This window comes from Thunnus maccoyii, chromosome 15 (genome assembly GCF_910596095.1).
Source record: "Thunnus maccoyii chromosome 15, fThuMac1.1, whole genome shotgun sequence".
NCBI classification, from domain to species: Eukaryota; Metazoa; Chordata; class Actinopteri; order Scombriformes; family Scombridae; genus Thunnus; species Thunnus maccoyii.
Genome location: NC_056547.1, coordinates 24,064,617 through 24,076,936, shown reverse-complemented (window position 1 = coordinate 24,076,936; position 12,320 = coordinate 24,064,617). Strand labels below are relative to the sequence as shown.

The following is a 12,320-nucleotide window of genomic DNA, read 5'->3' as shown; positions in this document are numbered from 1 at the left end:
CTGACCACCTGCTGCTTCACCATGATCAGCCCAGAACCTTGTAAACACAACACCATCCAAATATGTTCTAATGACAAAAAAAAGAACAGCACTCTTCTGCAAACATTATGCTAGCTACATCGATCAAAGTATGGATGGAAACCAAACATCAACACTTGGCACTTAAGAACTGAAATGAAATAAACAAAGAAAACATTCCTCAGTAAGTTAATGTACATTGTTGTAAACAACTAAATGCCAACTCTAGGGCATGATAATAGACAATCAGTTTGGTTAATGTTTGGCATACCAAGACTGTGTCACTATGAAATGACATGTACCATGTCCAGTGTTATGTTTTCCCTTTGAGACAAACCTAAAGCTGTAATATTGTGATTGTTAGTAACATGTCTGATATACAAGGTGACACTTAATTGTTTTAGCCTTCAAATACTGAATTGAAATGAATGTGAGCAATCGTTAGCTGGTACACAAATGAAACCCTGGTGAATCAGAGCTAGACAGAGAGAGAGAGAGAGACAGAGAGAGAGAGAGAGAGAGAGAGAGAGAGAAGACTGCTTTGAAGTTTGATGCTTTTAGATCCCAGGATTGCAAAATATGTGGTTTCTGCATCTTAAAAAGAGAAATTGCAAGGCACTGTAAAATCTGCAAATAATGGTAACGACCAGTTACCTAGACATCATTTAAATCCAGTGAACAATATGGCCTAACGGGTTCTAATTTGGTCCAGAGGGAGAGGAAAAGGTGTCTGCAGCAAACAGGTGAACATTAATAGAAGGTTTTGGCAGTGCCAGGTCGAATCTAGCTGTAACATTTTTTTTTTTTTTTTTTTTAAAAAGGACAAAACTACATCTGCTTCATCCACTTACTGATAATCCTGGAGAATCCACAATTCCAGCATTTAGAGAATAAACTGTGTTGGAATATCTGAGGAAAACAGCAAACATTTATCTGTTCAATATCACTATTTTTTTTTTTTTTAGAAGAAAATGTACATTGTCATAACTGAACTAAAACATTACAAACAATCACTGTTTTAAGTTAAAGGTGATATCAAAACATGAATAGTTTTACATTCATGTATCTCTCAAAGGGCTTTACTTTACAGGTGAGCTTCAAATTCAAATCTGAACTGAAAACATGTCTTCTGCCTTAATGTTAAACACCATGAAAAGCCGATTCTTGTCATAAATTGGGTGTCAATTCACTAGAGAAGAAAATATGGCTGTGGGGGGGGGGGGGGGGGGGGGGGGGGGGGGCTCGTATACTGTACATTAAAAGAAGACTGACATGAAGCGATGCATGATGGCTCTTTAGTAGACAGTTGGCCAACACATGGTGTGTTCCTTTCTCCCCCTTCAATCAGATCACGCTGTCTAATGGCTAAATCCCAAAATTCAACAACAACAACAACAACAAAAAAAAATCCTATTGTGTACACACCCCTCAAAATAATAGTTCTCATAATAGAACCAAAAAAAGGACCCAAATACACATATGTATGGAGGGGTTGTGTGCACGGTGTGTGTCTGTGTTTATGTTTTTGTGTCTGTATGTGTTTCATTAAGAGTGCAAAAACTGTCAGGGGCTGGTAAACTCAAAATAACCCAAACCGGAACCGAGAGCTTCACCGAAACAACGAAAAAAAGTTCTGTCTGACGAAAGTGTGGATGTCAGAGTCACTTTTTGAGGGGCTGGTAGACTGAGGCGTTGGGGTCCAGGGAGGAGGGACTATTGTCCATGAACTTGGAGGAGTAATGTGGGGTGACGGGGCTGAGGTTGCTGCCGTCTGACGAGTAGGACAGACTGGGCATCACTGCCATCACCTCTGCTATCTTCTGCTTCAGCTCTGCGATCTCCTGCTCCCTCTGGTGGATCTGGCCTGGAGGAGACGGAGGAAACAAAGACGTTAGTATCACAGCGTAAGAGCAGAGTGGGAGGGCATGTGTTCTGTAGTGGCCCCTGCATGCTGAATCTCTGACAACTCTGAGGGTGCTGTTCTGTAGTTGACTTTTTTGTGGAGGGGGCTACAGAAAAAAGACAATGTTCTGGATGGCATGAGAAACCACAGGTTGTCATGACAATATGGGTAAAATCCTCTATCCCTGTATATGTAATTTTGTATCACAATATATCCATATAATACATTTTCTGGAACATTTTCTGGAAATTGTTAACAGATAAAAAAACCAGACAGGAATGTCTAATGCAAAAATCAAAAATCCAAACACTGTACAGCAAGTCACTCTTTAACATGCTAATTCTGCTAGTATAGTGTAGTATTAGTTGACTGTTATACTGTCATCACATTCTAGACCTTTCTCACACTCCTAGCAGGAAAAGCTCAGGTGTAATTAATAACATCAATAATGACCGCGTTCCATCTGTGCATGCTAGAATGACTCACCGGGACTCTTAATGGAGCTGAGCTATCGTTCAACAAAATTGGTGCTTTTCATGACAAGTTACAATGTCTGCTAGGAAAAAAAAGGCCCTCTTCTACTTTTCAGCAGCACGATATACAGCTAATAGACCCTTTTTCACTGAAGACATTTGGATGTGTCACAGCAGGAAAAGCACAGGTGTAAAATGATCAAATTAACGGTGGCTGAATTCCATTTAGCTGCATCAGTTTCAAGGTCCTGGTATTGTGGCTGCTGGCTCACTTTTATTAATATGGCTAAAAATAATTCCAGATTTCACTGCTGTGATTTCTTGCAGTGTATCTTCTGAATATGTGAAGAGGGCTGAGGGAGATGTGTGAAACTGTATGTCTAAGATGGAATGATTCATAGTCAATATTAAAAAAAAAAAAAAGAAGCATATTTATATTCAGCGTTTGTTAGCAGTGAAGTGTTCACCCTGTGGAATTATCACATGAATTTACCTCTCGCGTGGCTGGAGACTCTTAATTTAATATAATAATTTCATTTTTTTCTCACAGCTTTTGTGTGAACAAAGCAGACAAAACAAGCAGCCGTCATCCATATTTAAATCATTTTGAATGTGGTGGGACAAAAGGTAGTGAATAGTAATCATGATCCCATGGGGATGTGGCATGGAAAACAGCCTGAAAGGTACATGGCTGCCAAGAATAGATAAGAAACCAATTCTCAACAACCCTCTCGCCATTTTTGTGTAACCAAAACATTTGCACACTAAGGGCATTTTCAGACAGACATTAGGTTTGTATTTAAATGAATAATTTCTTCTGTTGTGCACAAGTAAATTTGCTTCACGTGCTTCATTGAAGAGCTTTGGACTATAAACTAGGGATGGGCATTTTAAGTCATTTCAATATTCAAGTACTTGCATTAAAGTGCATTAAAGGATGTTTTAAGAGTGAGACATTGTGACATCAGTGAATCACTGCATCCCTACAGTCAGCATGTACCTTGTGCTATCTCCAGCTGCCTCTTGGCGTCCCCCAGTGCAGAGAAGAGGTCCAGTTTGATCCTGGTCTCGGCACTCAGGCTGTTCTCCAGGTGCTGTGTCTTCTCCTGCATGGCTGACAGCGCAGACATCAACACCTCTGTGTCCTTCTCGTTTTCTTTATATTTCCGCAGCTCCTACGTGTGACAGCATAGGAAAAAAGAAGATGAATGAGACATGAGATACATCCCCGCCCCCCCAGCTTCCTGTGTATATTTTAAACTAACCAAAAGTTATTATAAGCGTGAGAGCTTAAAATCACAAACCCAAAGCTTTATCTCATTAAAAAAATGAGTTGTGCTATTCAGTCTTACCTGACACTTGCCCTCTAGATCCCTAATCTGTTCCTCCTTAAGTTTCATGTCCATGCTGAGCTTCTTGCACTCTGTCTCCAGCTCTCTGATACGACCACGCAGGGAATCAGTGGACTCCACTCTGTTAGAGAGAAGAGATCAACTTTTAAAATTGAAAAAGAAAAAAATGTCAACCACCACTGAAATACATTAATTCACTCAAACTGTATTTATTTAGGAGAGGTAAACTTCCTGATAACCGTCTAATAAATACCTTGTGGCAGCAGCTAAAGCTACGGCTCTGGCAGCAGTGGCCTCCTCCATCTTCTTCCTCTTCCTCTCCTCAGCCAGCTGTTTCTCAGCCAAGGCCCGAGCCTCCTGCTCAGCCTTTAGCCTCTTCTCCAGCTGGGAGATGGTCTGCTTATCCTTCTGCTTGGCCTGGACGGCACTGTGGAGCCTAAAATATATTTGTAATCGACAAGGCTGGATCATAAGATGAACACATTTCGCACTGAATATGGGACAGAACATTGAGCTTTTGGATTGTTTCCTTAAATGAGATTGAGTCCTGCTTTTATATTTCCAGTTTAATGCAATTTACACATCCACAGCTTGAGGTTTTTTTTTGCCAGACAGGAAGGGTTTTGGGATGCACGGGGAGCATTTACGCCTCTCACAGACCTACAAAGCATCACACGGTTCCTCAATAACAAGCTATCTACCTCAACATCCTTTATTATAACACGTTTGTCAGTGTCACTGTGTGATGTCCAATCTTTTCACTGTTCACATGTACTCACTTGTTCTGTAGCAGCTCGTTGTCCTGGCGGAGCTGGCCCAGTTCAGAGCGAAGGCTGCGGTCCTGGCTGCTCAGAGAAGAAAGCTGACTCCGCAACTCTGACTCCAACTGTCTGTTAGCCTGAAGATCTGCCTTCAGACGCTTCACGTCCTGCTCCAGCCTTTGACGAAAGAAGAAGAAAGGGCCATGATAACAGTTATTCCATTACACTATGGAAGGGGATGAGCGCAAGAGTTAGAGAGGTGTTTGACACACTATGACAATGTGTGTCTCTTACCGTACTAAAGCGTCCGGCTTGCCCAGCTGGTTGTTGGGGATGCAGTTCTCCACTGGGTCCTTCTGACCCTTCCCTGCCCCCTTCTGCTTTTTCTCATTCTTACTGCTTGAGGAACCTGGCGGGACGCTCCCGTTTGTGGAACTGTGATTGCGCGGAGATGAGTTGGAAATGTTGCCACCACCTCCGCTGGCATTTTTGTAGTTCTTTCCCGTTCCCCCCATTTCCTCTTTAGAAGCAGAGTGTGTGTTGGTATCGGCGTGTGTGTTTTCTCCTGCCAGGTCGTTATTCAGTCTCTTTGTCCCGACGTAGTTCTCAATATACTCTGTCTCCTGTAGTTTGGAGTCCAGTGCGTGTATAATACTGTTGTTATTGATTCCGATTGTGTTTTGTTTTTTGCCCTCGCGCTCTTTCGCGGTACTGTCCTTCCCTTTTTCCCGGTACTCCAGTTCTGGTAACGGGACTGAAGTGCTTTTCTTGCCAGGAGGCGCTCCGTTTTGGGATATTACTGAGGGTTCGACCTCTGAGATCCCTTTAGCTAAAGCAGCTGGAAGAAAACAAACAAAGGCAGCATTAGAGGATATACAGAAATATACAAGACAGAATTAACCAAATTCCAAAACAAACTAAAAACATATTTGAGCATAAACAAAGATTGAATGATGGCCACTGATACAAAACAGAGAATAACCCTGACAGGGTACATAAACAACCTTGTGCCAGCAGGCTGTTAAATAAATAATTCCCTGTTTTCTATTAACGACATAAAAAAACAAAATCTTCAGACCTAACCCCCCCAAAAATCTTACAATTCAAGACACTTCACTGTTTACCTTTATTATGAGATTCCAGTCAGTTTATACTATTAATGCTCATAATCAATCATGTCTTTGTGACACCAGAGAAGATAAATAAACACATAAGGTTCATTAAAATCCTGCATGTCTTGCTGTCAGTTACCAGAATTTGATTTCCTAGCATGCATCCATGTAGAGCAGGACAACTATTCATTTACTGGACAGTCACTAATATTGTCCAATAAATGTGTCCTACCTGTCCAGCTGACTTCATGTTTACAACTTTTGGTTCATTTGTAATAAATCAGTGTGAACACAAACCTGACCAGAACTAAAACGCAATAATGTAGCTTTTTTTTTTTTTTTTTTTTTTTTTTTTTTAACCGTGGTCTATGCCAAATGAACCTAACTACAAAAAAATTATAAATCATTTTGCAAACCTTCATTATAATATACTCAAAAAGGAAAAATATAACTTACACAAATACATCTTTACCTATTGTATCACATGTCAGACAGGAGAAGGTTGAGAACACAGATTGTATGTTGCAGTAGAAATGTGTCCACTGAATTGATTAAATTAAATCAATAAATGCAAATTCCAGCACATGTTACCTCATCTGTTAATATTTACATCCCATCATACAGACAGTAACACCACTGTCATCCTTGTTCCCTGTCCGTGAGTATTCATAGTTTTTATGGACTATTTCTATCGTCATTGCTACTTCTTCGTTCTACAGAATATTTGTTGAATGTTTTACTTTCAAAAAATGTACTTACTTCTCAAAAAGCATTGAAATAAATGTTGTATTTTATGTGTGTGTGAGTCTCACCCTCCTCTGCCTCCCTCTCCTGTCTCTGCAGCATCTGTTGCTCTGGTGGTAGAGCCTGTTGTAGAAGCTGCATGTAGAATTCATTCTCCTTTTGCACTTCTTTCTGTTTCCTCAGTCGCATCTTGTAGCTGACGTAGCTCTTAAAGCCGAAGCCCAGAGTCACCACTGGATAGCCGATACTGAGAGGTGAAGAGAAGCACTGAGAGTAAACTTATTTTTTTAGGCAATAAAAATAGAAGTATATCGGAATAAAAGGGATAGTAAAAGACTATAAATGACAACAAATGACTTTTACCAGTGAGCAGCAAAAGGTCGGCACAGGTCTACATGAAAGTTCTTCAGATCTTTGAAGCGGATGGCAGCTTCGATGTACACAAAGAGGATCCACAGCGATACAGTAGGAAGACAGACTCCTCTCTCTGTGTGAAAGACACACAAAAAAAAAATTTAAAAAATCAAAAAATCAGCAGTTTTTGGAGGTGAAAGGGGCCATTTGGCTGGCAGACATAAAATGAATCCACTCAAAGCTTGGACTAACCTGTGTGCCAGACATACTGGACCCATACGTAGGTGCTGGCAGCGAAAAACAGCCATTGGACGGGGATGAAGAGGAGGCAGATGATGTCTGATGTAAACGCCACACATACGAAGAAGACTGAGAATGCCTGAGTGTTGGAGAGAGAAAAGAGGAAATATGCTGCAACAAATGTGCAGAAATAAAGTGTTTTTGGTCTGGAAAACGTGCACATACACACATGGCTGTATCACACTTACACACTAACATGCATACACACTCACTCAAAAACTTGTCAAACACACTCAAACCTTGTCTGTCTGTTCCTCATCCACCATTACCATGACTATCCATGTTTGACAAGTATGAAACTACCTTAGCTACTTGTGTACTATTTGATTTTGAGTGTTTCTTTGTAGCATCCATAGGCTACAGAACATAGGCTACTGAATATTTGTCATGTGGATTAGAGATGCACTGTATTTAATATCCAAATGTGCTCTTGACTACCTCCAGCTTAGGGTGTAACATCCCAGTTTTGTATATTTCAAGTGTTCCCTTCTATCAGAAAACTCCCAGCCATCCAGGCCAGAGTGCAACTTAATGTCAGGCAGAAAGCAGCATCAAAGTCATGTATACATGTACACACAGGATCTTACCAGTCCTTGATATCTGAAGGAGTCGTAGACACTTCGAATGAAAAGCCAGAAGGGCCACAGGTACTCAAACCTGAACTCCAACACAAAGTCAGCCAAGAGAACCAACACCCACACTACCAGGAACTTCAGGTACAGGAACGTACTGCAGGAAAGGACAAGACAGAGAGGAAAATATGGAGAGAAACGTTAAAAACACAGAGACACCAGAAGGAGACAAAAACGCTACTAGTAGACAGGGATTATCATGGATTTAGGATGGTATCATGGCAGGAATTTGGACAAAAGGTTTATAAAACAGTCTGGTGTTTATAAGAATCATATCTCCAGTGTGACATACAGAAAGTGTCACCTCAAGTTCCTACAAGGACTAAGGCAGATGAACATAGCAGTGAGCATGAATTTCAGTCTAGGTATTCCTAACAAGTCTTACACTATGTTGCTACTTTTAAAGAAACTGAATATATAGAATGGTTTCATCTTGAACATCTAAAGGAGAAAGACAGAAAAATGTACAGTGTCATGTCTGGACATGTTACTTTGTGCACAGCTGGTTTCCTTTTTCTGACTTGCCATCAATCAGTCTGTAGAAACAGGTGTGCTATTTTAATATTTAATCTCCACAAATATATGAGCGCTTTACATGTTCCAATTAGACCCGACCACTTAGGTGATAATTATTTTTCTCTGGCGTGTTCATATTCAGACTTCTGCCAGACAAAGCACAGGTGAGAGCCCCGCCGTCGGCGTCACCCCGGACTTCAAAACGAGCGCCTCTAACGTTGCTGTTGTCATTTCAAGCTTGAACAATATTATTCTCACAAGTTAATATCGTCTCTTTTATCTGCAGGCATATCCACTCCACCGAAATGTGTTCAATGTGTGTACAATTCATACTGGACGCTCACAGAATCTCACTGAGACCTTTCATTTGAATTTAGCCAGAATTTGAATTGAACTAGCTAGCAAGGAACAAATCATGTATGAGATGCCACATAAGTAACGTTAGGCCTGTAATTTTAACAATATGCGGGCATGTTCATTTAGCTGATTATGTAGCTCAAAAGCAAAACGTGCATAAATATGAATGTTTCAAAGGCTAGCAGCCCTGTCTTGACATATGCAGAGAGGCGCCATTGTTACACAACACCGTCCCTCCAGCCCGTCTGTACCTGCTATATATACCCTCGGTGATTCGGTTCCGTTTTAACGGCCGTCGGAGTTTGCTGCAGTCCGCATTGCGCCGCTTCATCCTCCCCCTGTTGATTCACTTGTAATATCGGTCTGGTAGTTGTGTCGGGAAATGTCATTCGCTCATCCTAATATTCACACTTCTTCAATTATCCACCATTGTTGTTGTTTTATGCACATGAAACAAAGAAATAAATAAAAACAGTCCGCGGAAGGCCCTCCCCTTTCTCACGACACGCTGCGTCCCCTTGCCAACGTCTGACGTCATGACGCCGTCCTAGGAGGCGTACGAAACATGGCTGCTCACTGCGAGTGGAGTCGTTTATTTCTTTCTTTCTGTTTAATACCGACTCAATAACGGTAAGTGCGAATATAACGTGATATAAAGCTCTTATTTTACTTAACGGTCTGGAATTTGTTACTTTACCGTTGCTGGAGCGTAAAATAAACCTATTTAGACATAACTTTACATGGTCAGAGTTGTCCATGCTTACTCAACCACGTTTGTTTTTGCAGTTTCGAACAGGTATTTAAAGTTTTGCTCCCTTGGCAGACATGTATTTCGTCTCAAGTGTATTCATCTGCGACATCACTTTACAGAATGTCATAACATTTCGAAAATGTAGTCCGTCGGTTGACAGATGTATTTTGGGGTTTTGAATGGGGAAAATGCAGACAGAGCAGTGTGGATGTTAGTTTTATTTCCTAGCAGTAATAAGAGGATTGATTTTAGAATAAGGATAATACGGATTTATATGCGATAAAAGCCACAAAGCTTTATTTTTTAATATGTTAATTAATGTTGTGATTTCCAGCATCCTTGATCAAACTGAGTTATAGTTAGGCTAATTGTACCATGTTTGCTGATCTACAATGGGTTTGTTTGAACAGATGATATATACCATGGACAAGGTAGAGAAAATGCTGTCGTTAGCTGAGGAAGAAGAGGTGGAAGAGGTGGAGGAAGAAGAAGCAGAAGAAGAGGAAGATGGAAGTGACAAAGAAGCAGAAAGCGGGGATAATGAGGAAAAAGAAGAAGAAGCAATGCCACAGACCGCAGATAAAACTGAGAAAAAGACTCCGTTGCCTGTTCAACCTAAAGACAAAAAGCAGACCGGGGTCCTGAACCTCAACAATGAGGTGGTGAAGATGAGAAAAGAAGTGAAGAGGCTGAGGGCTCTGACCAGCAGGAAGCTGACACGTCAGATTGCTGCCCTGAAGAAGAAGAAGGGGAAAGAGACGGATATTGAGAGGAACCAGAGGAGAGCTGCCAGACTGCTGGAGGAGATCCATGCGATGAAGACTCTCTCACCAGACCTGGTACTTGATAAGTTCTGTTTTCTTCTCTGCAAATATCAATACATATTCAAATGACTGAAAAAGTTTTTCCAGATTTCGAAAATAGGGAAACACATGAAATGTCTAATTGGATAAAAATGATTCAGATTTTTTTTCCCCCATTTGCAGGTGACCAAGACCGCCTTACAGAAGAATCTCAACTTTGAACAGGTGTGTAAAAACCCCAAGTCAACTATCTCTGACCGGGCTGTAGCACGCATCGCCACCCACCCTCAGTTCAGCAAGAAGATTGAGGACATCAAGGCTGCTGTGAACGCCTTCAAAGAGGAGAGAATGAAGGAACTAAATCAGGGAGATATAAAGAGGGTGCAAAATCAAGATGGAAAAATGACTTTGCAGTCACCAGTCAGGGGAGGAAGAAAGAGAGAGGAGGAGGAGGAGGAGGAGGAGGAGGAGGAGGACAGCGCAGTGGAGCAGAAGGAAATGGCAGACAGTGAGGAAGGAGATGGCCCTCTCAAAAACTCAAAAGATATAACTATTGCTAAACCTGCAAAAGACATGGGGAAAAAAACTCCTTCAGCTGATGCTGGTGATGATCAAAAGAAAAAAATGCTAGAGACTAAGAGTGAGAGACCAGCATCAGCAAAAAATAGTCAAGTAAAGGATGTTGAGAAAAATAACCCACAAAGTCAAACTGCAGAAAAGAAACCCAATCTGAGTCCTGAGGTGCTTCAGACAAAGAAAGATGAGGAAGAGAGTGATTTAGAGGAGTCAGACGATGAAGAGAAAGAGTACTTTGATGACAGCACAGAGGAACGTTTCCACAAGCAGTCGTCCCAGTCAGAGGAGAGCGACGGCGATGATGACTTCTTTTTGGGAAAAGTGAGCAAATTCAAGAAAAAGAAGAAAAGTGTAGAAGGGGAGGAGAAGAAGCATGAAGTGAAAGAGCTTTCAACAGAAAAACTGAAAGCTTCAGACCAGGTCCAGAGCGAACTCGATGAGCTCGAGGCCAGGCTGAAGTCTAAAGCGACCAAGCTTCAGTCTGTTTTCTGTTCTTCCTTGTCTAAATCTAAGTCCAGTAGGGGTGGAGGTGCAGGCAGAGGTGGGGATAAATTTAGGGGCCAAGGGAAACAGAAGCCTGGCAGTGGTCTAAATAGAGATTTTAGCAAACAATCCAAGTTCCAAAAGCAGGATGACGGTACAGCAGGAGATTTAGGTGGACGTCATGAGTCGCAGGAGAGGGGCTTCGCCTCGGCCGGCAGAGGGAGGGGGCGAGGTAGGGGGCGAGGGCGAGGTGATGGTACAAGACAGAATGATCGTAGGGGTGGAGGTGTCTTTTCCCAACAAGCACCACAACAGGCACTGCATCCATCCTGGGAGGCCAGTAAGAAAAGAAAGGAGCAGCAAGGACAAATTCTGGCCTTCCAAGGGAAGAAGATCAAGTTTGACGATGATGACTGAACCTACTTTTTTGTTTGCTTATTAATGTCATGTACATACATGTGGTTGAGTGACTTAAAGCTTGTGCCAGTGTTTTGTAGGGAGTAAACAGCTGAGATTTTTATATGAAACGTCAATAGAAAAATGTCAAACAATTAAATTCTAAACTGTGAAATGCATCATCAAGTCATATAAACTTTTTACTATATAGGTTTATGAGTTAACAACAGTTTAAGAAACAAGTAATGTGGATGTGCTATAGTGATATTGAAATTTTGTAAGTGTGGATTTGGGAAGTAATACTGTTTGATTTATTTAATGTTTTAACCTGTTCACAGTTGTGCTACTTGTCATAATCCATGTATTCTTCTAATGCTTATAATGTTAACTAGGGCCGAGTTACTGTATACATTCTATGTAATTCATGTACAGTGATACAGATGACTATCCTTAAAAACCAGATGACTTTTCATTGTTTTTGATTTCGTCGTTTCATTATTAGTTATTTAAATTCTATAAAATGTATATTATAGTAACGGCTTATATTGCTCTTTCCTGCCTTTTTATTCTCAGAAAAAAGTTTATCCATAATTGCATAATACATGTTTTTATTTCAGTCAGGTAAAACAGAAATGCAGCACATAGTTGAAAAGAAACAAATACTGCTCATGACTTTGTTGCAGAGCTCTATGGCCATTGGTCGGCTACAGCTACGTCAACACGTACACACTGTTGCGTACAGAAGCACTGGCGAATAGTGGTTTACATGCAAATCAGGTTTAAAATGAT

The 12,320-nt window shown here is 41.0% G+C and overlaps 2 protein-coding genes across 4 annotated transcripts; one reads left to right on the top strand and one right to left on the bottom strand.

Moving 5' to 3' along the window:
- Positions 1-1,550: 1,550 nt before the first annotated feature.
- Positions 1,551-8,986, bottom strand: maco1a (macoilin 1a). 3 transcript variants are annotated; one of them, XM_042435113.1, is made up of 12 exons: positions 8,424-8,724; positions 8,141-8,185; positions 7,605-7,746; positions 6,970-7,096; positions 6,727-6,850; positions 6,432-6,610; positions 4,802-5,345; positions 4,526-4,684; positions 4,000-4,182; positions 3,747-3,867; positions 3,395-3,569; positions 1,551-1,882 (listed from the first exon to the last, which is right to left on the bottom strand). In XM_042435113.1, exons 1-12 carry the CDS (start codon positions 8,453-8,455, stop codon positions 1,680-1,682), a joined length of 2,034 nt encoding a protein of 677 aa, XP_042291047.1. In that variant the 5' UTR covers positions 8,456-8,724; the 3' UTR covers positions 1,551-1,679. The 3 variants fall into 3 exon arrangements, with proteins under 3 accessions (XP_042291047.1, XP_042291046.1, XP_042291048.1); XM_042435112.1 differs by lacking the exons at positions 8,141-8,185; positions 8,424-8,724 and adding an exon at positions 8,774-8,986; XM_042435114.1 differs by lacking the exons at positions 8,141-8,185; positions 8,424-8,724 and adding an exon at positions 7,954-8,015.
- Positions 8,987-9,048: 62 nt separating this feature from the next.
- On the top strand, positions 9,049-12,003 carry srfbp1 (serum response factor binding protein 1). The gene is made up of 3 exons (XM_042435115.1): positions 9,049-9,152; positions 9,684-10,112; positions 10,260-12,003. The coding sequence occupies exons 2-3, from the start codon at positions 9,684-9,686 to the stop codon at positions 11,550-11,552; spliced, it is 1,722 nt and encodes a 573-aa protein (XP_042291049.1). The 5' UTR covers positions 9,049-9,152; the 3' UTR covers positions 11,553-12,003.
- The last annotated feature ends 317 nt before the right edge of the window (positions 12,004-12,320 follow it).

What these genes read in the sequence shown, in the direction of transcription:
- maco1a (XM_042435112.1), bottom strand. Translation starts at nt 8,853, where the DNA reads ATGAAGCGGCGCAATGCGGACTGCAGCAAACTCCGACGGCCGTTAAAA. An exon ending in ACCGAGGGTATATATAGCAG is followed by an intron (nt 7,747 to 8,773) that starts GTACAGACGGGC and finishes CCTTTCCTGCAG; the next exon opens with TACGTTCCTGTACCTGAAGT. An exon ending in ATCTAGAGGGCAAGTGTCAG is followed by an intron (nt 3,570 to 3,746) that starts GTAAGACTGAAT and finishes TGTCACACGTAG; the next exon opens with GAGCTGCGGAAATATAAAGA.
- srfbp1 (XM_042435115.1), top strand. Translation starts at nt 9,684, where the DNA reads ATGATATATACCATGGACAAGGTAGAGAAAATGCTGTCGTTAGCTGAG. An exon ending in AGACTCTCTCACCAGACCTG is followed by an intron (nt 10,113 to 10,259) that starts GTACTTGATAAG and finishes CCCCATTTGCAG; the next exon opens with GTGACCAAGACCGCCTTACA.